Source organism: Amblyomma americanum, chromosome 6, assembly GCF_052857255.1.
Source record: "Amblyomma americanum isolate KBUSLIRL-KWMA chromosome 6, ASM5285725v1, whole genome shotgun sequence".
NCBI lineage: Eukaryota > Metazoa > Arthropoda > Arachnida > Ixodida > Ixodidae > Amblyomma > Amblyomma americanum.
The window spans coordinates 60,882,332-60,906,806 of NC_135502.1; the positions used below are offsets into that span (position 1 = coordinate 60,882,332).

At 46.6% G+C, this 24,475-nt stretch overlaps 1 protein-coding gene across 6 annotated transcripts in view; it reads left to right on the top strand.

Moving 5' to 3' along the window:
* Positions 1 to 952: 952 nt before the first annotated feature.
* LOC144093589 (venom protease-like) overlaps positions 953 to 24,475 on the top strand; it is a 53,893-nt gene continuing 30,370 nt past the window's right edge. The window contains exons 1-4 of one of the 6 annotated variants that reach the window (XM_077627134.1): positions 1,200 to 1,343; positions 12,460 to 12,598; positions 21,512 to 21,572; positions 23,987 to 24,271. In XM_077627134.1, coding sequence (XP_077483260.1) covers positions 21,512 to 21,572; positions 23,987 to 24,271 — 346 coding nt within the window. In that variant the 5' untranslated portion in view covers positions 1,200 to 1,343; positions 12,460 to 12,598. Of the gene's footprint in view, positions 1,344 to 12,363; positions 12,599 to 21,511; positions 21,573 to 23,986; positions 24,272 to 24,475 lie in introns of those variants that run through there. The other 5 variants (XM_077627138.1, XM_077627135.1, XM_077627139.1 and 2 more) reach the window with 5 other exon arrangements.

A 24,475-nucleotide genomic window follows, 5' to 3' on the forward strand; every position in this document is an offset into this window, starting at 1 on the left:
GAGAGAGAGAGAGAGTCGGCGGCGGCCACCTGCGCCGTGCGTGACGTCACTCGTGCTCCGACATACGCCGGCTCGCGCGAAGCGCGCTGTTGACTAGCGTAGTGAAGCTTTTCGCTTCAATACTAATTTTCATACCTTCAACATCAGTAACCTATACTACATAGTACGTCGTCAAAATTATTCGGTACGCCCAGCGTCATTCAACAAGCTCTAATCGGTCGTGGACCGATAGTGGGGCGACGCAAACTTTATTTTGCTACGAATCTGAAGCTAGGTCTCTACTCTCAGGGCGGTGGAGGGAGCAACAGTCAAGGTGCAGTCACTACAGAAAGACGTAATTTATTCCATATATATATATATATATATATATATATATATATATATATATATATATATATATATATATATATATATATATATCTGTGCTGGGGGTACGTGAACAATTGCACAGCGCGGCCGGCTTTAGTTTTCCTTCTTTCCATTGGTTGCCCCTACTCCAGCAACCTCACCTGAAGGATGTATACTATCGTTTCCAAGCCAACGTAGCCTGTCAGGTCTGACTCCTGTTGGAAAAAAAGTCTTCACCTGACCTGACCGTGCAAGCACGCAAGATACAAACACCAAGAACCATTACCTGGACCCCGGGGAATGTCCACTACCGGCAAGGCGTCCCGCGCCACTAATAGTTTCCTCATCTCCCCGAACGCGTTATTTGTTCTTCTCTACGTATCTTCTCGCGTCGCAGCCCTCCTTTCTTTCGACGCACTTTGCATTCCGTGGAAAATCCACCAGCAAAGCAGCAGCAGCAGCCTACCGACCACTTGGGCAGAAACGTACAACGAAGGACACGCACGTCGCGGCTGACCGATGCGCTGCAATCCGATCGCCGCGCAGCGAGGCGCCCGGTCAAGATGAGTGGCGCTCGGCGGGACCGGCCCACCAACACCACCACTAGTGGCGTCGACGCTGGCCGCACGGCGCCTCTCCTGTCCGCATTGTGCTTCGAGCGCTGTGCCGTTGTCCGCGCGGTGTATCTGCTGCTGCTGTGGTGGTCGGAGAGAAGGGACCCGCTGGGCAACGCCTGTGGTAGTTGCGTGAGCTCGTCCCGACGGCCACGGCACTCCCTGTGAGCGTTGCGGGTGGCGGGACTTCTCGGTTCGTTTGACCCCGCGTCGAAGCGGGCAGGGTCGACAACGCGGACGCCCCGCCGAGAGGAAAGGAGGCTCCCTCTTCCCTCCGGCTGACGTCACGGGGCCGCCGGCGCCGACGGCACGTGGCGCGGATCCGGTTCTTGCAAAGCCTTGGACGAGGAAGCGACGTCTTCGGCTCATCCGACGAGCACCGTAAGTTGCGCCGCCGCGGCCACCGCTTTCCCAGGCGGCGCGATCTCGGTTCGCCTCCGTCGTCTTCGCGCAGGATGGAGACTTTCGCTAGGACCGGGCAACGCCGATGCGTTGCGGGACGTCTTTTTTGTCTTTGCTTTTCCTCCTCTTCCTTTGGCGACAAAAGGATGTTGTTGTTGCGGGCGGAGCGTTCGCATTGAGAAAATGTGCGTCTGCGCGGGAATGGCTTTCGGCGCGCTCCTGTGCTTAGCTCGGCGCCGCCACCACCGAAAGCGGTGGTTGTCGGAAAGGGTTTGACCGGATCAGCAGCGCTACCGCAGGTACCGGGAGAGAGTGTAATGGCGTCGCGCGTGAAAGCCAAGGTGGCCAGACGACTTGGATTTCCCGGCGTAAGGCGGTCATGGTATGGGTCGCGTCACGTATATTAGTGTCTCAGCGTACAGCTCGCTTCAGTGAAGGCCGCGCGCAATATCGCGGTGAAGCGCGAGTTCAGTTTGCATTTGACGGGCGTGCTTGCACCTGGTATTGATTACAAATTTTCTCACCGCTCCCGCTGAATTAAATCAAGCAGTGGACGCTTCGAGCTAAATTTGCGAACAGCTGTGAAGAAAATGAAGCACCATTTGAGGTGAAAGTTCGTGTCCTTTTCCTTCCCCCGTTGTAAAAAAAAAAAATAATGCTACGGTGGAACACACCTTTTCTAACCTCCTTGGTCAAGGACACCCATAAAGTTCTTAGAAGCCCTTTCAAAACACGGGTACCTTTCCAGACTTGTTTACGTTTTGTAAATGTCGTTGCTCCTTAAGACGTTTCACAATCATGAAGACGTGAGCACGCTACGGTCCGCGAACGGCAGTAAGATGGGCTTTTCTCTGCATCCTGCAGCGAATTCTAAATGACGCAGAGGCTTTGTTTACAGGCGCTCCGGATCAGCAAACATCGGTGTTGTTTCATGCCTTCTTTCCGTGTGCTACACAGAACAACATTAGGCGCGACTTTCATGTGTCCGGTGACTTGTCTTACTTGAGGCGCCTGTTTTGTTTATTTCTTTTTGTCTTTGTGTATATCTTCATTCGCCTCAGCGGCTCATAACAACAAGGTTTAGCGAATGCGCGGTGGCAGTTGTATATGTGGCGGTCACCAAAACGGGTCCTCTAGCTTTGACAAACTGACAAAGTTCCAATTATAAGTTCTCGGTAGGCTTTTTCACGCCCAGAAATTTTTCCCATGGTGGACAATTCTTTCTTCGTTCCCTTTCTCCCATTCATCCTTTGGAAGCATTGTTCCCAATACTGTCTATGTCCATGTCCCAATACTGTGCTGTTTTTTTCTGCCACTCAGTGTTAAGGCTTGTGCGATCTGGTCGAGAGTCTGAATACAAAATTTGAAATTTCCCAATTGTTCATTCGTGCATCTTTTGCGTAGCAGACTTGCTTTGCTGGAAAATATTTCCTGCAGGAGCAAAAAAAGAAAAAAACGATCGGGGGAGTGCTCGTTTTGTTCGGACAGGGTCGACCACTGCACTTCTCCAATGTTTCAAAATCTCCTTGAACTAACAAGTGGACACTGGGTGCGCTGAGTCCAGTACACTCTGCTTGCATGCAATCCGACTATGGCCGCACAACAAACACAGAGAGAGCCGTGCGAGCTGGGCGGGCCGAGTGTTTCGATTACTGCCGCCAGAAGCTCAGTCTGTCCCTTTTCTGAGAAGTGGTGCGCGGCTGGTCCTTTCGGGAACGACGTTTCGCTATCGCAGACCAATTTCTGCGCCCAAACCGCTTGCGAGCGCGTAAGAAAATTGTAGACTCTGATGGGTCACCGAGCCCTACGCCTTTGGGCGCACCCTCACATTGTTTAACTCCTGTAGTTCTGCTCTTGCTGGCGGCGGCTTTTCCCACTGAGGTGACCTCATGATATCTGCGGCTTGACTCAAACTGCAGGGTGGTGTAGATGCTGTTGCGGTAGCAATGTCTTGGCGCGCGCTATGACCAACCTCCTCAGAGATCTGGAAAACGGCGGCAAGGTATCAGTCGCTATCTGTGCTTTGCTTGGACAAGCTAAGCGGCTCAGCTTCATGGTGGCTAGCTCTTTCCTCGTCTTTCTTCCGTGCGGAACTGAGCGACACAAACCCGGATGCTTCCCTTAGCAACGCATTTCGTGATGTCAATATATTATGTATGAGCATGGAGACCAACACTTTTGCTTGTGATCAATTGGGGAAGGCTACCACAATTGTTCGTCGACTTACAAAGAAAGGCTTTCGGTTCTTGGCTTCGTTAAATCGTGCGAAACTTACGCTATTGGGCCAGGTGAACGGTACCTAATCTGGCTAAAGGGTCAGGTAAATCTTTCAATTTTTGTTAGCAGTTTCACACGAGTGTCGCCTTAGGGCACTCGAGCAGCGCCCTATGAAGCAGTGAATCGGCAAACTTGGTGAGAGCTGCCGCGCATGCGCGCGAAGCACAGGCTGCGCGGCTGTCATCTAACAGGCTGTTCCTAAAGGCACGCGCAGCCCCCGATTCTTTCCTTCGCTTATCGCATAGCTTGGCACGTTGAGCAGAAGCCACGTTGAATTAACTGCTAGCAGCGTGCTCGTCGTCTCAAGCTAATCTCGTAATCAACGTTTCGCTCGTTTTTATTTCGTTTCCTGGCGTTTTAATTTTTGGTCCGCGTTTTCGATAAACGAGAAAAAAAATGCAAATAAAAAATTTAATCTCGAAATGAACGCAACTTGATATCACCGACGATATCTAGCTCCCGGCCGCGGGTATGTCAAGCGAAGCGATAACCGAAAGAAGAAACCGGGGGCTGCACGCGTGGCTTCAGAAAGAGCCCAGTACGCGACTATCGCCATGGTCCGTACTTCGTGCACACGCGGCAGCTCTCGCCGAGTTCGGCGATTCGCTCCATCGTAGAGCGCTGCTCAATTGAACAGTCGACGCTCGCGTGTTATTCTTAAAAAAAAAATCTCAAAGGGTTCGGTTTGGTTTGGTTTGGTTTATATGGGTTTAACGTCCCAAAGCGACTGAGGCTATGAGGGACGCTGTAGTGAAAGTCTGCGGAAATTTCGGCCACTTGGGGTTCTTTAACGTGCACTGACATCGCACAGCATACACGGGCCTCTAGAATTTCACCTCCATCGAAATTCGACCGCCGCGGCCATGATCGAACCCGCGTCTTTCGGGTCAGCAGCCGACCGCCATGACCACTGAGCTTAAAAGAACGTCTTGCTGGGCAAGTTGGTACATCTTTGGATTACAGGCGCGAAAACAGACAGACCACAAGGTAGATAAACGGGACGGAGCGCCACTCACAACTGATTTATTCGAAGGCACGACAAACATATATATACCAGCTGACACGCAAGGACACATGAAAGAAATGTGGAGCAAAATAAGGAAGGGCCAAATTTGCCTAAGCATATAAGGTCTTGCCCGTCACGCTCTTGTGAGCCATGTTTTTCTGGTGTGCGAATTTTATCAAGAAGTAAAGACACAAAAGCCAGGGAATTAATCGAAGCATTCTTTATTGCTAAGAAAAGAAGCATGTGCGTCAGCGACACGTCCATATCGTTGTATAGGGCAGAGAACGATTTTTTCACGCGTTCGCTGTCATATCAGATTGGAACATGATAGTATTCCTTGCGTGTCAGCTGGTATATATATGTTTGTCGTGCCTTCGAATAAATCAGTTGTGAGTGGCGCTCCGTCCCGTTTATCTACCTTGTGGTCTGTCTGTTTTCGCGCCTGTAATCCAAAGACCACTGAGCCGCCGCGGCAGCAAATTTCAAAGGTTGTACTGTCGGAGGCAAAAGTCTCTGACCCCTATTGCACATACTGCGCAACAATGTATCAGCGGCGCCGCCACATCAGGAGATGAAGCGGGTCTCGACTTCGAATGGGGCCTCCGCACGATGGCCCAGATATCTCCACACGCGTACTTCCACATGATAGCCGGAGGCAGCAGCTTCCAAAGAAACCTCCTGCGTGTTTTCATTCTGACCTCATAAACAAGTTGCGAAGGCAACGTGAACGCGATGCAGATATGGCTATGTGTCGTCATCATAGCGTGTGTCTCAACGAGGATCGCCGGGGAAAAAGACGTACCTTATATGTAGGACACGGACGATACGACCTTGAAGCCAGTAAATCCACAAAATAAGGCTTGTACCCGTCATTGCGCTAGGAGCTGAGACAGAAAAGAAAGCGTTCAACAAAGGTACGTTTTGGGCTACGATGCGGCAGAGTTTACGATGGGCAGACGGGCAAATGTTTAAAATATCGGCTACGACAGCATTACCGGTCTCTGAAGCCTGACAATGGCGCCAATCTTCAAAAACACTGCCGAGAATGCGATGGTTGCTACCCCTTACTGAATAAGGACACCATTATCGGAAAAGGAAAGAAAAGACTAGAAAGGGAGATTTTAGAAGCGGCACATACGCGCAAACTTACGTTTGACACGTGTGAAGTGAGCCATCTGTGGCACTTTTGTATAAAATGCCCCGGTTTTTGATCAACCTGTGACGCAAGCCATATCGCGCTTTTCTAGGTAGTTTTGGTGGTTATCTCGCCCACCTCTGACGTGAGATCATCTTGGTTTGTTCCTTTTTTCTTTTTTTCTTTGTGATGCGCAGATAGCCCTTTTGATGCTACGGGTGTTATCCAATAAACCTTAGCTGCAAGTTTACCGCTCATCCTGTGAGTTCTCGTCTTTGTCCTGTTTAAAATCGCGGTTTTTAAAGCGAAAGCCTTTTATCGCTCATACTCGTGGTGTCCGTCCGTCCGTGACACTTTTCAACTCGATAAAAAAAAAAATCTTTGTGCACGATGGGATTCGAACCACCATCCTTCCGTACCGCAGCTGAGCGTGCTAACGACTACGCTACTTCCTGCCTTTTTTTTCTTTATTGCATGGAAGAACTTCTGTAGAAAGGAGGAAACTTCAATCAGACTAGTTCACGTCTCAAGTTACCGGGCTGCTTAATATGAGCCCCCCATAGCCCTAACTCACCACTGCATCCCCATCAAACATCAAAATTCAGGGAGGCACACACAAGCATCTAGGCACGGCAGCCAGCTTGGAGGTTCGTCGCGAGCAGCATATACACTCCTCACCAACGCGCACTGTTCCCGAAACACAGATTTGGACGATCTTGGTGGCTCGGCATGTCTGTCCATCATACGGCTTTTCCAAAGACTGAATAGTCCCATCAACACAAACACGTCATAAGGCACAACAGAGTTTTTGTCAACAGGCAGAAATCTAATAGTGTATGGTGTAATTTCAATGTCCTTCTTAAGAGTTCGTTGTAGTATGTCCCAAAAGAACATGGCATCACGGCACAGGATGAAGCAATGATCAATTGTCTCAGGCACGTTACACAGACGACAATTCACATTCCAGGGTACAAACATCCCCTTGTCATTAAGAAATGTCTTGACAGGCAGCGTCGCTGTGTGTAGTTTGAAAAAGAACGTTTTAGCGGCTGCCTGAATGCACATCCGCCTAACACGCTTTAGAACACTGATGTCCAAAGACCCCAGATAAGGCTGCCGATACAATGGTGTAGGGAACAAAGACTCAGTGAGAGCCTGGGTCATCTGCTTTCTCGAGAGGCTATACAGGTAATCTAAAGAGAAGCGCACAGTGAGAAAATTGAAAGTGTCAGCAACCTCCTTAAGAAATCCCCATAAAGTCCCCTCACGAGCCTGCACAGTCGGTGCGAATAAGTAAGGCAAATGAAAACTAAGCCGCCTAATGAGCACAGCTACCAGAAACGGGTCGTTTGCCGATTTGAAAAAGAAAAAACGGGAAACGAGTTGATGCACGAACAGGTGAACAAGGCCCACTCCACCACCCTCTAAGGGAAGGAACAAGTTGTCACGCCTCATCGGCTCCCATTGAGAGCGCCAAACGAATGCTGCAAATATTCTATGTATTGCTTGCACCTTCCTCCTCGCACAATGCAGGACTTGAAGGACATACGCGAGCTTTGCAAACAAAAAAATGTTGCAGACCTGTGCCCTCGCAAACACTGAGAGTTCCCTACCCATCCAAGCCTGTGTTTGCCGCCGTAGAGTTACAGTTTGTGAATCCCAGTAGGCTGTACTGTTGCGAACTTGGTGCAGCGGAACGCCTAGGTACTCAAGAGGGCTACAGTTCCAGCATATACCACCGAACTGGCTTGGCCTAGTTCCCCAATGACCCAACCAAAAGCCTTTGGATTTCTCTAAATTAAGAGCCGCGCCTGATACATCGCAGAACTGTTTAGTCAAGTTTAGAGCCTCGAGTACACTCTTTTTGTCAGAACAAAAGAGGGCGACATCATCAGCGTAAGCTAAAACTTTTAACTTCACATTGAGCCAGAGAGAAACCGCGGATAGCTGCGCTGTTAATTATACTGAGACAGAGGGGTTCCAGATATAGGGCAAACAACAATGGAGACAGTGGACATCCTTGACGAACAGATGCTTCTAGTGGTACTGGTTTCGTTAGCTCCTGATTAACAATAACCCTTGTATAGGAGTTCTTATAGCACAGCCTTATGCCTTTTAGCAAGACGTCACCAATATTTGCATACTCCAAGACCGCGAACAAGAAATCGTGCCGAACTTTATCAAACGCCTTAGCCAAGTCAATTTGAATCAGAGCTACTTGGCCTATCTCATCTGATACTGTCTCTAATACTGAACGTGCAATATGGATATGTGTTTGAATACTGCGGCCTCTAATACCACAGACCTGATGCGGACCTATCAAGTCCATAATGACGAGCTGCAGACGACTGCTAAGAACCTTGGCAAAAATTTTGTAATCAACATTGCAAAGGGAAATTGGACGATATCCCTCAACAGTTTTCAACCGATTAGTATCTTTGCTTTTGGGAATTAATATTGTGTGCCCAGAATAAAAAGTGGGAGGCAGGACACCCACATCATAAGATGCTTTGAAAACTTCCATCAAAACAGGCACTAGGCAAGGCGAAAATGTTTTATAGAATTCGCTAGTAATACCATCTGGCCCAGGAGATTTCTGGCTCTGCAGGGCAGAAATGGCTGATTGAATTTCATCCAAAGTGATAGGTCCCTTCACTATAGCACACTTCTCATCATCAAGTCGAGGGAAGTTTCCGAGCAAGGAACTGTAATCGAAACCCTGACTTGGATCTTCGCAACTGCCAAACAGCTTCCGATAATAGTCGAAGAAAGCAGCAAGAATACCAGGCGCATCACTGTATGTGCAATCACCATACTGAATTTCCAATATTTCCTGCCAACGCTACTTCCTGCCAACGCATGCATAGTTCTCCTTGTCTAGGACGCTGAGGAGTGTGTGCAGAAAGGCGTCGAATCAGATGGGTGCCTCCCAAATGTTCTTCAGTGTCTCCAGCATTTAAGATTCACAAACAATTGTGTACTTAATTAACACCTTAACCACACATCAGTGACACAAGTAGCAACACCGCGCTAAAGGCTTTCGCCTCACCGCACTTTAGGTCGACAAAGTGCCCCCGCTGATTTTTTTTTCCCCACAATAAAGAAAACGTATTTCAGAGAAGTAAATATTTCGTTATGCTCAGCTATAAAGGACTATGTAAGTTTTCATCCTGCAGAAAGCAGTACTGTCAACCGTGGTGAAGCTAACTGTACGTATATGTGAAGAAAAAGATGTCCGTATGCTGCTGCGCGACCGATCGACAACATTCGCAATATTTCTTTTTGTTGTTGTTATTATTGTTTCTCGGCTGTTCGTCGCCTTTCAAATGGTTCAGAAAGGTATGCTTCATGCAGTGCCATAAAACAATCCTGTCGTGGTAACGCCCGTCACAACATTTTAAAGTGAGGCTCATGAATCGAAAAATGATCGCGACGTGGCGTTTATTCACATTGTCAGTTCGACGAGGAATGTCTGTAATCTGTTTATACACCCGGAGTTGTGGTGCAAGTTGAAATTGATGTTTGTTTACTGTTCAGCGAGTGGGGACATCGAGAGAAAAATGTTCTCAGGAGCTTGACACGCTCTCGAGCCCTGGAAAGGACGGCAGCACTCCAACCATACTTAAAAAAAAAGCGCATAAAATGTGCAGCGGAAAGTACGCAGTAATATACAAAAATGCGGGATTGCAACAAAACAGAATATAAAAATATATAAATACATGGATGTGAGAATGATGAGATGCTATAAACATTTAAAACGCAAAAGCGGAAGCATGACATCAACATTTGAAAGCATCTCATTAACAGGTCGCCATACACTTATGAACAGAGATAATACTACGAATTAGACCCGAGTAGAGGAAATCCTCATATCATTGAAAGAGGAAGGAAAACTTTGCCTCAGCATCTGTAAACCATACTTGCTTTGGGGCGCACTGACGGAAAACTGTTTTGATGAGGTAAAAGGCAGAAATTTTGTGGCTTACAAGTCTTACCATGTTGGAGAGAATTAAGTTATTTCTTCATTTATGCTGGTGGTTTTGTTTTAGAGAAATGGATCAATAATCCCCTGAGATTTGCCCAGTCCACAAGGCTCGACAGTGTCCATTTTGCTTCCTCGATAAATTCTGTTACGTCGTTGACAGCGAAGATTATGCTGTTGTAATCTGCATGGATGACGAAAACTGCATTATTGATCAGAGTGATGACATCATTATTGCACAAATTAAGCAAGAATCGGTGCAGGATGCTGCATTAGTGCACGCCACGATAATTTTTTTTTATGCACGTGAACATACTGGGTTCGCTTTAGAAAGGTTTGGATTATTGGGGTTTAACGCCCGAAAGCGACTTAGGCTATGATGGACGCCTTAGTGAAGGACTCCGGAAATTTCGACTACCTGGGGTTCTTTAACGCGCACTAACATCGCACAGTACACGTGCCTCTAGCATTCGCCTCAATTTAAATGCTGCCGTCGCGGCCAGGATCGAACCCGCGTCTTTCGTGTAAGCAGCCGAGTGCCATAACCATTCGCCTGAAAGGTAGGATCGTGCCAGTGTTTGCGCATGACCTCTAATACCGTACCTAGAAATGCTTGCAAGAATAATATCTTGGTGTATGCAGTAAAATTCCGTCTTAATATATACAAGAAAAGCAAGCACTAAATTTCTGGCCTCAAAATGCGTGAAGTGAACTGTTTTTGGCCAACAATGCCGTTTACGTTGAAAAGTGTTTGTTAAAAAAATGTTGACAACCGCGTTAAACTGATCTTTTCCAATGATTTAGAAAACGGCAGTAGCAGAGATATAAGCCTGTAGTTTACGTTACCATTTTTATCAGCCTTCTTAAAAATTGGTAGAACATTCGTAATTTGCATTGAACCGGTAAAAGTAGGCGGCGTCAAACGAAGGCTAAACATACGGACTAGGAGTGGGGCAATCACATTCATGACATATGGAATAGATTCCACTTCATACAGATCACAAGATGTATGTTTCGCTTTGTTTATGTGCGTTTAACTTCCGAAAGCTACTCAGGCTACGGCGGACACAGTATAGTGAACAGTTCCGGAAATTTGGACCACCGGGTTTCTTTAACGTGCACTGACATCGCACAGTACACAGGCCTCTAGCATTTCGGCTCCATCGAAATGCGACCGCCGCGGCCGGGATCGAACTGGCGCCCTTCGGGTCAGCAGCCACTGCGAAGCCTGGAAATAGACATGTGGCCCACGTCACTCAAAGACGGAATCCGCATTTGAGCGATGATTCCCCACTGGGAGCAAGAATTTTCCCGTCACTGGTGCACACAAATTTCTACACATTTAGCAGCGCCAAGCATTTGCTTGTCTTTTTCGTGTAAGATTCTCGTTGATAAAGGCACATTTTTCAGGGCCATCGCAACCAAGGGGCTTCGTCTTCAGCTTGGCCTTGCATGCTTTTGCGGTAATGACATTTCGTTTAGTCCTACGTGTGAAGTGAACAACTTTCTTGACCTGAGATTTGGCCATTTCAACTTTTCGGCAAATGTCGATGTCTGGGCATCAATATCTACCACTACCCTTTTTTTTCAATTTCCTCCTCTGCAATCAGTTCTTCACATTCATCAGGTATACCTTTGCTTTTAAGGTTGTCCATTCTATAATGTTGTTCCGGTTCATCCAACCTCGATTGTATCCTTTCACTTTCCTTTTCCAGGTAATGATTTTTTTTCCTCCCAGATAACTTAGGCCCTGCTTCAGTGCCTTGACATCCTGTGTGTGGGCATTTCCTTGAGTCAGATTGTCCGCTGATGTTCAGCCTTTGTCAAAAATATACAATACAATGAGCTTTGCTTCTAAGCCCTGTAGTTGGGCTCTTAAGAATATTTGACAGTCCTCAGCTTGGGAGGGTTCAGGACTTGAGTCATCCCCCCCCCCCCCCGCCCTTCGTGAGATAAGGGTCTCTGGGTATGCAAGAGGAGCCGCGCTGCAGAGCTCAGAAGCATACCCTTAGGGCTGTAGACTGTTGACAAAGACTGTACAACGTTCACCACTTAGCGATTAGGGCATTCCATTGGTTACCTCGCGAAACGTCAACTCCATCTTCCAAGATCCTTAAAAAAATAAAAAAAAATCCGCCACGTGGTAATCGACATTTTCGCTTCTGAAACCGTTTAATATCCAGCTTATACGAGTAGGCCGCCGCGATGGCTGAGTGGTTATGGCGCTCGGCTGCTGGCCCGAAAGACGCGGATTCGGTCCCGGCCGCGGCGGTCGAATTTCGATCGAGGCGAAATTCTAGAGGCCCGTGTGCTGTGCGATGTCAGTGCACGCTAAAGAACCCCAGGTGGTCGAAATTTCCGGAGCCCTTCACTACGGCGTCTCTCATAGCCTGAGTCGCTTTGGGACGTTAAACCCATATAAACCAAACCAGCTTATACGGGTGAATCCTTCTCCATGTTCCGTTGTCGGCGTAAACACGTAGCGTATATTCAACGTAGCGCGCGGCGTCCTTTCATGGACCTTTCGGGAGATAGGAGCCTGTCACTTGCAGCATGCGGGATTCGAGCGGGTGAAGAAACACTTGTGGCTCACCCTCTTGAGTCTGGGGTCGATATGGAAGTGGGGCGATTGCCCGTCGTTCGCGGGTACGCCGTTAGGCGCTCGGAAATCGACGGCCCAAAACGCTTCTCGCAGGTCATCTGTCATCTTTGCGGCGAGTGAAGACAGCTTGCGCAGTGCGAGTTGTGTGCTTCCTAGTTGTCCCGGACATAATTGATACAAGAGCGAGTGCCCTGAGAGCCCTTCCTTCCGTCTGCGCGATACGGTGCGAGCGGTAAGTGGCAGGCATGTTTCTTTGAGCACCTTGTGTTTTGTTTCCGCAAGCAGACCGGTTATTCTTCTGTCAATATTCTTTGGATGCATGACCGTGGAAAACGCTCAGTGCAGTTTGTTTTCAGTGATGTTTCTAGGTCATGCCATCAGGAAATGGAGGAAAAACGCCAAGACGCCCGTGTGCTGTGCGATGTCAGTGCACGTTAAAGATCCCCAGGTGGTCGAAATTATTCCGAAGCCCTCCACTACGGCACCTCTTCTTCCTTTCTTCTTTCACTCCCTCCTTTATCCCTTCCCTTACGGCGCGGTTCAGGTGTCCAACGATATATGAGACAGATACTGCGCCATTTCCTTTCCCCAAAAACCAATAATTAATTGATTTATGCATCTCTGAAGAACATTTGAAGAAAGCGTACGCGATGCTCTAGCGCTGTTCTTGTCAAGGCATGCCGCTCAAGTCCAATATAGAACGCTGATTGATACGCTGGGGTTTCGAGTGTTAGCTAACTGGTACCGGCTACTTGTTAACATCTTTACATTACTTTTTAAACATATCAAAACGGGAACTCGAACTCAATCGCTAGACACTGCGCAGCTGGTAAAGTGAAACTTCCGAGCCTGGAAAACTGCCCATTGAAATCCAAAACTAACTATCAGTAAACCTCAGTTCAACGTACGAGAGCAAATGTGTCCAGTTATATATTTACATAGTGGCGTACCTAAACAGCGCCACTTTTGAACATGAAGCTATAGATTTCTTATAGTCTCTATTGCCTTCTTATAGATAGTTTTGTTTGTCTATTCGTAGTTTATAGGTTGTCTGTAGACAAAAATCTACTAAAAGTGTATGGCCATAAATCTATAGATTGTCTATAGACTGTCTATATGATTTGTATTGCCTATGACTGTTCTCTAGGGTTTCTCTGTCACATATGTGCGTGCCTTGCTGCCACCAGCTCGTCTCTCGCCATCGCCTTCTTATTTCTGTCTTACTGTACATCAAAAATTAAAATTACTTAGCACTTTTTATTTAAGTGTAGGCGTCTTGGAGCCTCGTCGCAGAATTAACATTAAGTAACGGGCAGTCTGGCCTCTTTCATTCCTCGCCCCATAAACGCAAAGTGAAACCCTTTAAGTGGAGCACTCCACTACTGTGCGGCCCCCGGTCTTGTACGCGAAGAATTTTTGAGAGGTTGCACGCATGTTCTAGCGGAGCTCTCCATATCACGCCTCCACTTATGCTCGCAGCCTGGAGAGATAACGCGAAAGCGGTATTCCGCAGCCGCTGATATGTCAAGTCCCAAGGAGTAAACAGTGTAGATAGCTGGAGGTGTCGCACACCGTTCACGCCTTTCGAAAGGATCATTGAAATTATGTGTATTATATTGTACTCTGGCATTAAAATGCGCGGTTATGCATTTTACGCAGGACCTATCAAATCAGGGAGTTTTGTACTTATGCTTACTTTTGCAAGTGCAGGGCAGCAAACTGGTTTCTTCTCCTGGTTGACCTCCCCTTGCAAAAATGGTCTGTAGACAGTCTATAGACTTCTTATAGACTCTATTGCCTCCATATAGGTATTTGTTTTTGTCCATTCATAGTTTATACGCTGTCTATGGAAAGTGTATGGCCATTAGTCCATAGCTTGTCTATATACTGTCTATAGGATTTGTATTGCTTATGACTGTTCTCTAGGGTTTCTCTGTAGAGAGTTTATAGATTTTATAGACAGAAGTTTATGGACAGTCTATGGACTGTTTAAAAATTTTTTTGTGAGAGTCCCTTCTTTTCCTTCTTGTTCCCCACCCCTTCCTATAGAAAGGGGTGGGCGGAATATTCTTCAAGCAGCTACATGTTCTTATCTTTCACGTATGTATTATTCTACCGGGTAGGTAAATGAGGTTTGGGACAAGTTTTCAGGTACAGATTTTTCTCCGCACAGCTTCAAGAAACGAAGTAGTGATTTGACGACAGCGCACTGTTCTGCTGTCAACTATCTGAGCACGCGTCGAATTGTATTTAAACTGCAAGTGTATTTCTTCTTCTATTACTTCTTCTTAAGTTACTTTAAGGTTTCGAAAACTTCAAACAGTTCAGATTCGGTAATTGTTAAGTCGCAATACAATGTCACTTATTCATTTCTGGCCGACACCGCATTGTTGAATAAATCTTGTAAGCACCGAAAGAGTGTAACAACTTTTATTGTGTAAACATGACATTTGCGCGCATACTCCTTGCAATCATCAGGTTTAGGTTCATGGGGTATAACGTCCCAAAGTGGCTCAGGCTTAAGAGGGGCGCCGTAGTGCAGATCTCCAAATAATTTCGACCACCTAGGGTTCTTTAACGTGCACTGACATCGCACAGCACGTGTCTCTAGCATTTTGTCTCCATCGAAATGCTAGCCGACCGGGGTCTAACTCCGTTTTTCCGGGTCAGCAGCCGAGCAACATTAGCAATTTTATCCACCGTGGCGGCTCAAAAAAAAAAAAGGCAGTGAAGCATATTGCTGGAGCGCCTTACGCAGCACACTTAGTTTCTTTATGTATAATATTTTTCGTACTCATGCTTTTTATGAGTACCGATTAAATTCACTGCCTGACGTTTTAAGCCCCCATTGTCTGCAATTTTAAAATCCTTTACCAGCCTGATACAAAAATAGAGGCTTGTTTCAACTAACGCAGCGAAGCATAGTTCGGGGCTCGATATCGCATTAACTATGCTGCGAAATCTTCGAAATATCTCATTATCACAATTTTAAACTAACATAGCGTAAATTCTAAACTACTATAAATTCTGTATTTTAAGTAGTTCGATTCCTATTTAGTTAACACATGATCAATCCTGCTGTACGGTTCCAGTGTCTTCTTCTGCATGCTTTATTTTTTGAAAACTTGCATTCCTTATTTGCATTATTAGTATGCTCAAGCGTTTGTTAGCCCGGGTGATGTCCTTTATATAATACGCTTTACCATTTTGTCATTCATATCCCCTTATTTCAAAGCTTTGACAATTGTCATTGTGCAAATATTCCCGCCCTCTTTGGACAAGATGAGCAAAGGCCCCAGGCCTTAGACACTTTTCAGCCTACTTGCTTGTAGCGTTTCGCCTTTTTCATTCCTTTTGAACGAAACTAAAGCTATCCATTCATCCACAATAAATGGAGAAAAACAATTGGGTCTGCTTTAAAGTTGAGCTGAGTTTTAATCAGGCCCAAAAAAACATTAGAACTGTCCTGTGGAGGATTACAGAAGTGGCGAAAGAAATCCTCGCTTATGCAGTCAGACCTCGAATTTTCTAAAATGGGTTTACAAAATTTTCGCCTCGTGTGGAACAAAACATTGAAAATACAAAACTGAAGCGTAACAGCTATGCGAATACTTTTGTACACGCGACACGAAAGTAAACTAGTACCCCTTTACGAGCAAATTAACACATCAGTTGCGAAACTTGCTGGTTTAGGGGCTCAGAAATAGATTTGCTAGTTGTAATTATTTTATTTTGCGTGATGAAACTTCAAACCAGTGCCGTTTCGTATTTAGCTTCCATTGCAATGCGACAGTGATCGCAGGGACGTGTACGAAATGAAAATGCAAAATGTTATGATATATGAAACTTCGAATTACTACTAACTACCATGGAAGATGACTTTCCTTTATTATAAGTGATCCAACGGCGGATCAAAATAGCACTCCAGCAGGTCACTGCAATGGCACCTCCATCTCTTAAGGATCTTTGTTGGGTTTAGTAATCGCATGCCTTAGTGATCGTTGTTTAGACGTGGTGATTGTTTTGTTTAGTAATCAGTGTTTAGTGATCATGTCTTAGTGATCTCTATTGGTCTTTATTGTCTGGTTAACCACTGGCAAGAGCCGATGCAGCAAGGCATCTGCGAATGCTTGCCCGAAACGTGACTTTAGCTTTATTGCCTACCCCAGAGTCTCAGCATGCCGTTTGCACCACTTTGACCCCAGTTCAACTGAATATATCATCCGGCCTCTCCCGCTGCGAAGCTACGCTTCTGTGTCGTGTATGGCTGGGAGTGGCGTTTACAAAGGCCCATCCCCACCTCATCGCAATGAGAGATTCTAGAGCGTGTCAGAACTGCCAGTGCGATGAGACGATTGGGCACTTACTTTTTAACGGCTCTCGGTTTGAGCGTGAGTGTGTCCTCCTGGCCGCAACACTTCGCCACTTGGATCCTCGTGCCTTTACAGAAGACGGTATTCTGGGGCCTTTGACTAAGCCTTCATCGCAGATCAAAGCTGTGAAGGCGTTATTGAAATACCTAAAGGACTCAAATTTAAATTCAAGTGTGCCATGTGTTACCGGTATGTAGTAATGTCCTACGGACACGTGCAAAACTGATTTCCAATTCCTTTCTTCCCTTTATTTTTCTCCCTTTGTTCGCCTTCCCGCGTGTAGGAAAGCATTCTGGGAGTCGCCGGTTTAACCTCTTTGCCTTTCAGCTTTTGTTTCCCTATATGAAAACTGCGGGAACTTAAGATGCGGCAGCGTTTGTGAGTGTAAAGATATCCGTTTTTGGTGTAAAAATATCCGCCATGTAGCTTAGCATGCCTCCAGTGCCAATTAAGGGTCAAGTATACCTGCATGCCAGTAGATTTGTACAAATGAAAGTTTTGTCCATTTCATAACCAAACATTTTGCAATTACTAGAGCGTACAGTCAAAGAGATTTGAATGAAATGTTGCGAACTAACTTTTTATCTATTAAAAAGTGCGTGCACGTATAGTATAGTATAGTATAGTATAGTATAGTATAGTATAGTATAGTATAGTATAGTATAGTATAGTATAGTATAGTACAGTATAATACAGTATAGTATAGTACAGTATAGGTGTAGTAAAACGCTGGAAGCCAGGATTACGACAGCAATCGGGTAAAGCACGTACAAGCACCCCTAACTTTTTGCATATAGCTATGTACCAGCGCTGGGTATTCAAGAGTACTTGTAGACATCACCAGCATACGAGTACTCTTTAGCTAGCAAGCTATCAGATGAGCACATTATACGACAGCAGTGAGTTATGGCAGAGACCTGCAAAAGTTACGTACCCATCATCGAAAGTAGCAGTTCATCTCAGTTGTACACGCGAGTGGTGTGAATGGTTGTTGCGGGGCAACCTGTCGCAGTAGTAAAGAAAACGGACAAAACAAAAACTGCCAAGCCCACTTGGGCAACATTCCATTGGGCAGGTAGCTTTCGGTAGCTTTCGACTGTTGCATAATAAAACGCTGACATCCATTAAACCGAAGAGCCCGTGGTATCCTTTTTTGTGGTCTAGGAAGCAAAATGCTAGATTGGAGCGGTAGGGAAACTTCATAAATTATGACATCGCCTTTTATCGCAAAAAGCACGCCAAAGCTCGTGCTCATACAGCGAAGTTATTCTTTATTCCTACGATCGCATTCTCGGACGCTTGCGAGCGTACCAGCAGCCACAATATCAAATTGGAAGTACAAAGCCTCGATGTCCACTGCTGTTCACTTGAGCATCAGTTGTGCCAATAGAATAGTTGAGCATCAGTTGGGCCAAGTAGTGGCCTGCAGTATTCTGAAATAAATAAATAAATAGAAAGAAGACAGTGAGAGGAACGGGGGTGCCAAAGATGTCCAAGGGCATACGCCACACTCCGCAGGGCATAACTGAAAGGCCTCTGAAGACAGTTGAAGAAAAAACTTGCGGCCCGGTTCCTAGATTTCGTCGTAAGTGGTGGAAATCCTCTGCGGCCAGAGGAAAGAGCGGATGACTCTAGTGCGGACAGCCCATACTTATACATGGCATGCACCTTTCGGTGTCTGCGTTGATCATTAAGCGCGCCCCCAACGTCGGTCGCCATCAGTCCGGTGAATAACAGCAGTGCCGTGTTTTCGGCTCGTCATGAGCCCGAATAAAACGAGGATATTATTGGGGAATACCCCACAATAACAAAGTGCTAAGAGCGGTGTTTCTCTTGCTGGGTCATCCCCGAGTGCTTGTGGACAAAGGGAGGGAAGTGTATGAGAGACAGGCGGGGGGCCATTCGTCCCAGAGGATGACGAGCCTCTAGGCACGATTTGGGAGTTTTTTTAACGCAGAACTGTCTCCATCAAGACTACATGAAAGCTCGCGTACACTTCTTAACATTATTAACTCATTGCTCATCAATTTGCACGTGTTAGTGACAAGCTAGAACAAGAGCAGCGTCTATATTTACAAAAAGAGATGTGTGCAGAACTTCCACCGAAGTAATCGAGGTCGGCATTTTAGCTTAACCACAGACTTCTGCATTCACCTGCAGTCGAAAGAGGATGATGGCCAGAAGGGTTCGAGCCATAAGTGGCACAGGGCCGAGGAGTGACCGCACTGCAGAATGTCCCATCTATGGTCAAGCGATTAAGGGAGACTGGGAGTGGCTCTACTGGGATGGATGCGAAGGGGTTAGATATAGCTCTTACTCGGTCGCCTCGAAATGAGGACGTAAACTTTTTTTTTTCATTACGGCACATGATGATTTTCACTCGCAATATCAGATCTCCAGCCTAAGAAACCTTCAGCCTGTGCAATATAACGTCTCTTCTACACATCCTTACGCCTTACTGGCTTTTAGTGGTATGACCCCACCCCTTCACTGTTGGGCGGCGACTACTTCTGGCCGATGTGTCCCAGTACACTGAAGCTGTCGTGCCGCAAAACGTTCGCACCCTAACACGGCGAAATGCCTGCCGTATATAGTGCTAGCAGTGCCTATATCCCTAATCGTATCCGTGCAGAAAGAGCTCGCTAGCGCTCCTTGCGAAGACATGAGAGGACTTACCGGCGACAGTCACAGAAATCTTGGGGTCTTAAGACAGGCTTTGCCTTCAGTGATCCACCTAAAGCACGCTGCCAATCTGCAAGTAGCAAACGTGTCCCCTTCTCCGCCATTCTGGATACCTGCGCACTATTTCAGCATAGTTGCCGCTTCTGCGTAACACTAGGAAAGCCAGACTATAATTTCAAATTATGCACCTACGCTGTGACAGACTTTCACATTGAAATACACAATTTATTAGGTCGTTCCAGCTTGCACTGGGCGGCGTATGGAAGACACTCGTCAATTCCACTTGGTCTGCGCCGGCGTTTTATTGAAGTAAAGTTAGACCGTAGCACGGTTCAGTTTCCCTTAAATTTTATTGGCAGTATTTTGCGAAGTCGTGATTTCCGGTTCCCGTAGAAAACGAATCCTTTTAAGGGTATAATTTTTCGAGAAGCGTCTATCCTGGTGCTCACTTGCTCCGCTTAATGGAGGAAACATGAACTAATAGCTTATTCACACGCGGACACGCGTATGTGTTTTGCGCAGGGCAGGGTTTAATAGGAGTATGGGAGAGTACTTCTTGTTGTGGCCGTAGATAGGTTGACGCGATGATGGTGATGAATAATGAATTGATTTAACCTACCGCCTTGCCATAACACTTACGGTCAAAGGTTATTAGAGTACAATGGTGCCCAGATATGGAATGAGATTCCCGATGACATCAAACTCAAACATAATTTTTCGGCCTTACTGAAAAACATTTTTCTTGTCTGCCCAGAACTGTGGGACTGAATGCGTTTGTGCTTGGTTTTGTACATTCATAAACCTTTTTTTTTTCAGAATATGTATGTGCTTAACATATTTGCAATGCCGCTATTCTAGCATCTCACGTTTTTTTGTACATGTATTTTGAATGTCTGCCATTCTTTAGTGAATATTATGTATTGGACCTTTCACTAGCCGAGCTGGCTATGGGTCCAATCAAGTTTTCATTATTGGTTTTATAAAATAAAATCATGATGATGATGATGATGACATAACCTGCGAGAAAACGTTATGGTGGCATAACCAGGCGCGCATTCTGCAAGGATTCGTTTCATATATATTTATTCCTTTGCTTTTTTGTCATCGATTGGCCCTGCCTGTGATACCAGACCCGACCAATGACATTTCCTTCTTCACTAGGACACAGTATAAAAAGTACAGCAGTTGGCAACAGTCACCCATGGCATGCAGGGTGCAGCATTGCTCTGCCATCCAATCACAGCAACAAAGGAGATAGACATTTTAATGTTTCATTCTATTAAAACAGTCAGTGGCGTACAGAATGCTTGCGCCTGCAACTTCGTCTTGTGATTAACTTATTCTTTACGATACAAGAAAATCTTCAACAGCAGACTACTTCATCACCGCTGAGGAAGGATGTGTGACAGTCATGAATGTCTGGGCGGAGTTTCACTTGAGACATAAGTTGCATTCGACTATCAGAGGTATTCATGTGACGTCACCGGTGGCATTTTTTCTTTGTACAGCGCACAGCTTCAGCAGTGCTAAGCGGATCAGATGGCCTTAAAGGGATTAGATATGCTTGCAGCCTTTCACCATGTTTCATGCACCATAAAATCGCCGCCATTGAGACGTTGGTGCATACTCTCTATACGTGCAAACCGTGACGTCAAAGGCAGAGCTACGAATGGTACAGAGTGAATCGATAAAACGATCATTACAAAATGAGTACCTATAGGGTTAACCTCTCTGCCTTTCCTCCTCCTCCTCCTCCTCTATAAGGTTCTAGTCAGAAGGTTTGGACAGTAACATCGCGTATTTCAACGTAGCTCCGCCTGGAAAAGCCAAACTCGTGTGCTCTAAATTAATGCCCCGTATGATACCGCACGCCTCATCTCAGTTACTTTTGTCGCTTCTGAATGCAGACTGACCACCAGTGAATGCATTGCGGTGGTGCTGAAAGACACAGGCAAAAGAAAAACAAAAAGCGATACGCGAGTTTCTTTTCGCGCTTACAACTCCCGTCAGCCTTGTATTTTGTTGACAAGTGCTGGTGTGCGTGTGCAGTAAGACTGACCATGTGAGATAAAGAGGGCGCTTTCTCGCAGATGCTGCTCTGGCTGCTGGTGGCGGCGCTTGTGGCGCTCGGGAACGCAACCAACTCCAGCGGTGAGCATGGACCGACGCGCCTGCTGGCCACGCCCCCCGCTTCCGTATAGACCGACAACGCCCCCTGATTCAGTATAATTCACTGCCCAAGGAGCAGAAACCACGGTCATCGATGACGTCAGAAGCTTCGTAGCATGTACACGTTTCTCACAGCCGACCGGTCTCACTATGACATGTCGCCGTCGCCAGTGCTCACAGTCTGATAAGATCACTCAGGATAAGCTTGCCTGCATCGATATATTACGGGGTTCTAGTGACTAAGAGGCTACTTTCATTGCAAACGGAGCTTCTATAAGCTAGGAAAATTTTGAAACTGTAAAAAAGGTGCCTGCACCTCCGGTCATTTTCGCAACGAAACCGTGACGACGTCAAGGCGCGGCCGATTTTAGCGCGAATCTACGAGGCTAGGCTACACAAGGCTGAGTGAACAAGTCTTCCCTGTGGAAGTCGAAACGTGTGTGTCATCTTGACTATACCTTTTGGTCGGCGCTTCTTTATTTTGTCACACATGTATTCACCCGACCAGACGAGATTTCGTCAAACCTTAGATTTAATTAAGCTACACCGCCATTCACTTCTAAACGGTGATACCGGAGTTCTTTTCTACCTTGATGACAGGGCGAAAAGTGTTTCCCTTATTAATGCAATTTTTTCCAGCAATACACATGCGTCTTTTGCAGCTCAGCAAGTATCAACATAGCCACAAATAGTCAACAAAGAAACGATTTTTTTTTTTTGCTAAGAAAAGAAGTTGTAATGTCCTATTAAGTGGACGACAAGAGCTGACAAGGGCAGTGGCTGCCGTCGGTAACAGGAAAACTAGCCCAGCTTCTAACTCTAAGGCTGCACGTCTTATGAAAGCTTTACAAACATCTTGGACTTGTAAGTGGCCGCTCGCGCAGTTGCTCGCATGGCACGGCAGATCTTTGCTACCGTGAAAGAATCATTTGCAGGGCTGCTGGTGAAGGCTCAAGTTTCTCGCTGCAAGCGCTTGGTAGCCTCAAAAGGTGAACGTGCAGGTTTGCGCATGCCACTTTGAGTGCGGGCAAGGTAATGCTGGAAGCTGCTTTCGACGTTTCGTAATCTACGCCTTTCTGGCGCGTGTCGAAGCCGCTGTGATGGCTTGCTCTCGTGAAACGATACTCGCCGCCCTAGTGAAGTAATTATGTTGCTTTGTCAGAAAAAATGAAGATCGTACTTAAGATGATAATGCGGAAAGTTATAGCACCACAATTAAATTGTCATAGACTACACATATATGCGCACGGAATCAGAGCTAGCATTCGGGAACAGTTCTATATGCTGGAGGAACCATGTTTCACGAGTTTGGAGGCTGTTAGCTCAGCTGAGCAGATCCAACTGATTATAACCATAACACTGCTTTGAACACTCATGTTTTTTGCTGTTGTTGTGGGGGATTAAAAGAGTGCAGAGAAGCGTTCTTTATACACCTCCGTACGCGCCAAATTTCTCAGAATGCCATCTTTTTGCGCGCGCTTTGTGTTGCTTCCCCGCTAGGCTACTAAATGCTAACTGACCTACTGCTGAGAAGCTCCCTTTTCGACGCGTCTCGAGCAATAAATGCACAGGATTCGGCACACGTATCGTGCGTACTTCTATGAACGCATAATACCCGCATTCGAAACGGCCAATGTGAAATATCCGAGAGGTAGGAAACCAAAACGCGTAAGTGGAGTTCTAGATCAGAGCTTAGGGACCGTTCTCCTGAGTGAATCGCGTGTACACCGAATTGGTATTGGCTCTAATTCGGGACTAACAAGCAGATGAAAAGAAAGAAGAATAGAATGTAGCCCTGGTGTGCCTGCTAGCATAGTCAACCGAGCAAGTTTTCGCGCTGTTCTGAGGTCTACACCGGAGAGCAAGGCAACCGTAAAACGAGAAGCGCGAGTTCTTTCATCCTGACCATGACGACCGTGACAGAAGACACTCACTACTTCGTGCATGTGTTCGTCCCATGCTGTTGCCGTTTTAATTAATTTAAGAGGCTTTTCTTTCCTAAGCGTCTTTGGCAAGTAGTCTGCGGTGCATCGATGCTTGCTTTTCGTTTTAAGGTGAAGACATTAATTGTTCGCTGAGTCTCGAGACGCCATTTCAGGGCTTACAGAAAACGGCTACGTGTGGTGTGTGGAAACAAAGTTTCTAAATTTTACCTGTGAAAAGATTTCGAAGCATGGCAAATGTATTGTGCTAGCTATTGGCCAGCCGTAGCAAACATGCTGCTATCCGCAGTAACATCGCGCGAGACTGCACCTGGACAAACCGAAACCGAAACAAAGTCTTGATTTCTGGCTGCCAGTCCGTGCATGCCGCAGCACCTCGTCCAGTGTTTTATCAGTGCGCTGCTGTGCAGGCGTAGTGCTGTTATAGTGTCCCCCTGTTCCTTTCACATGTAGCCGGAGGTTTGGGAGAGAGCAACTGCCGCACTCCCGATGGCCGGGACGGCCACTGCATCCTGGCATCCCAGTGCGCGTCGCTGTCCGACCTCTCGTCAGCCGAGCGGCGGCGCTTTGTGTGCGGCTACCGGGGGCCGCTGGCCAAGCTGTGCTGCGGCCCCGAGCCACAGGCGGCGGCCAACTCGACGGAGGTCGTATCCCGCGGGGCCGGCGCGGGTGGAGCTGCAATCGCTCCCGTTCCAAGTGAGCCCCTACCTGCCGACTACCCGTCCGCGCTGCCAGCAGGTGAGGCCCAGAGGTGGTGCGGGAGCACCTGCTACTCCCTTCACTTGATTCCGTTCGATATTGTATTGTATTGTATTGTATTGTATTGTACTGTATTGTATTGTTGATGACGAATATGGATTTTCTTTTGGCGCAAGGGCATCTATGGCCAAAGAGCGCTATGGCACAAGGTATTTTCGATTACTCAAGCTGGGGTCAAAGACC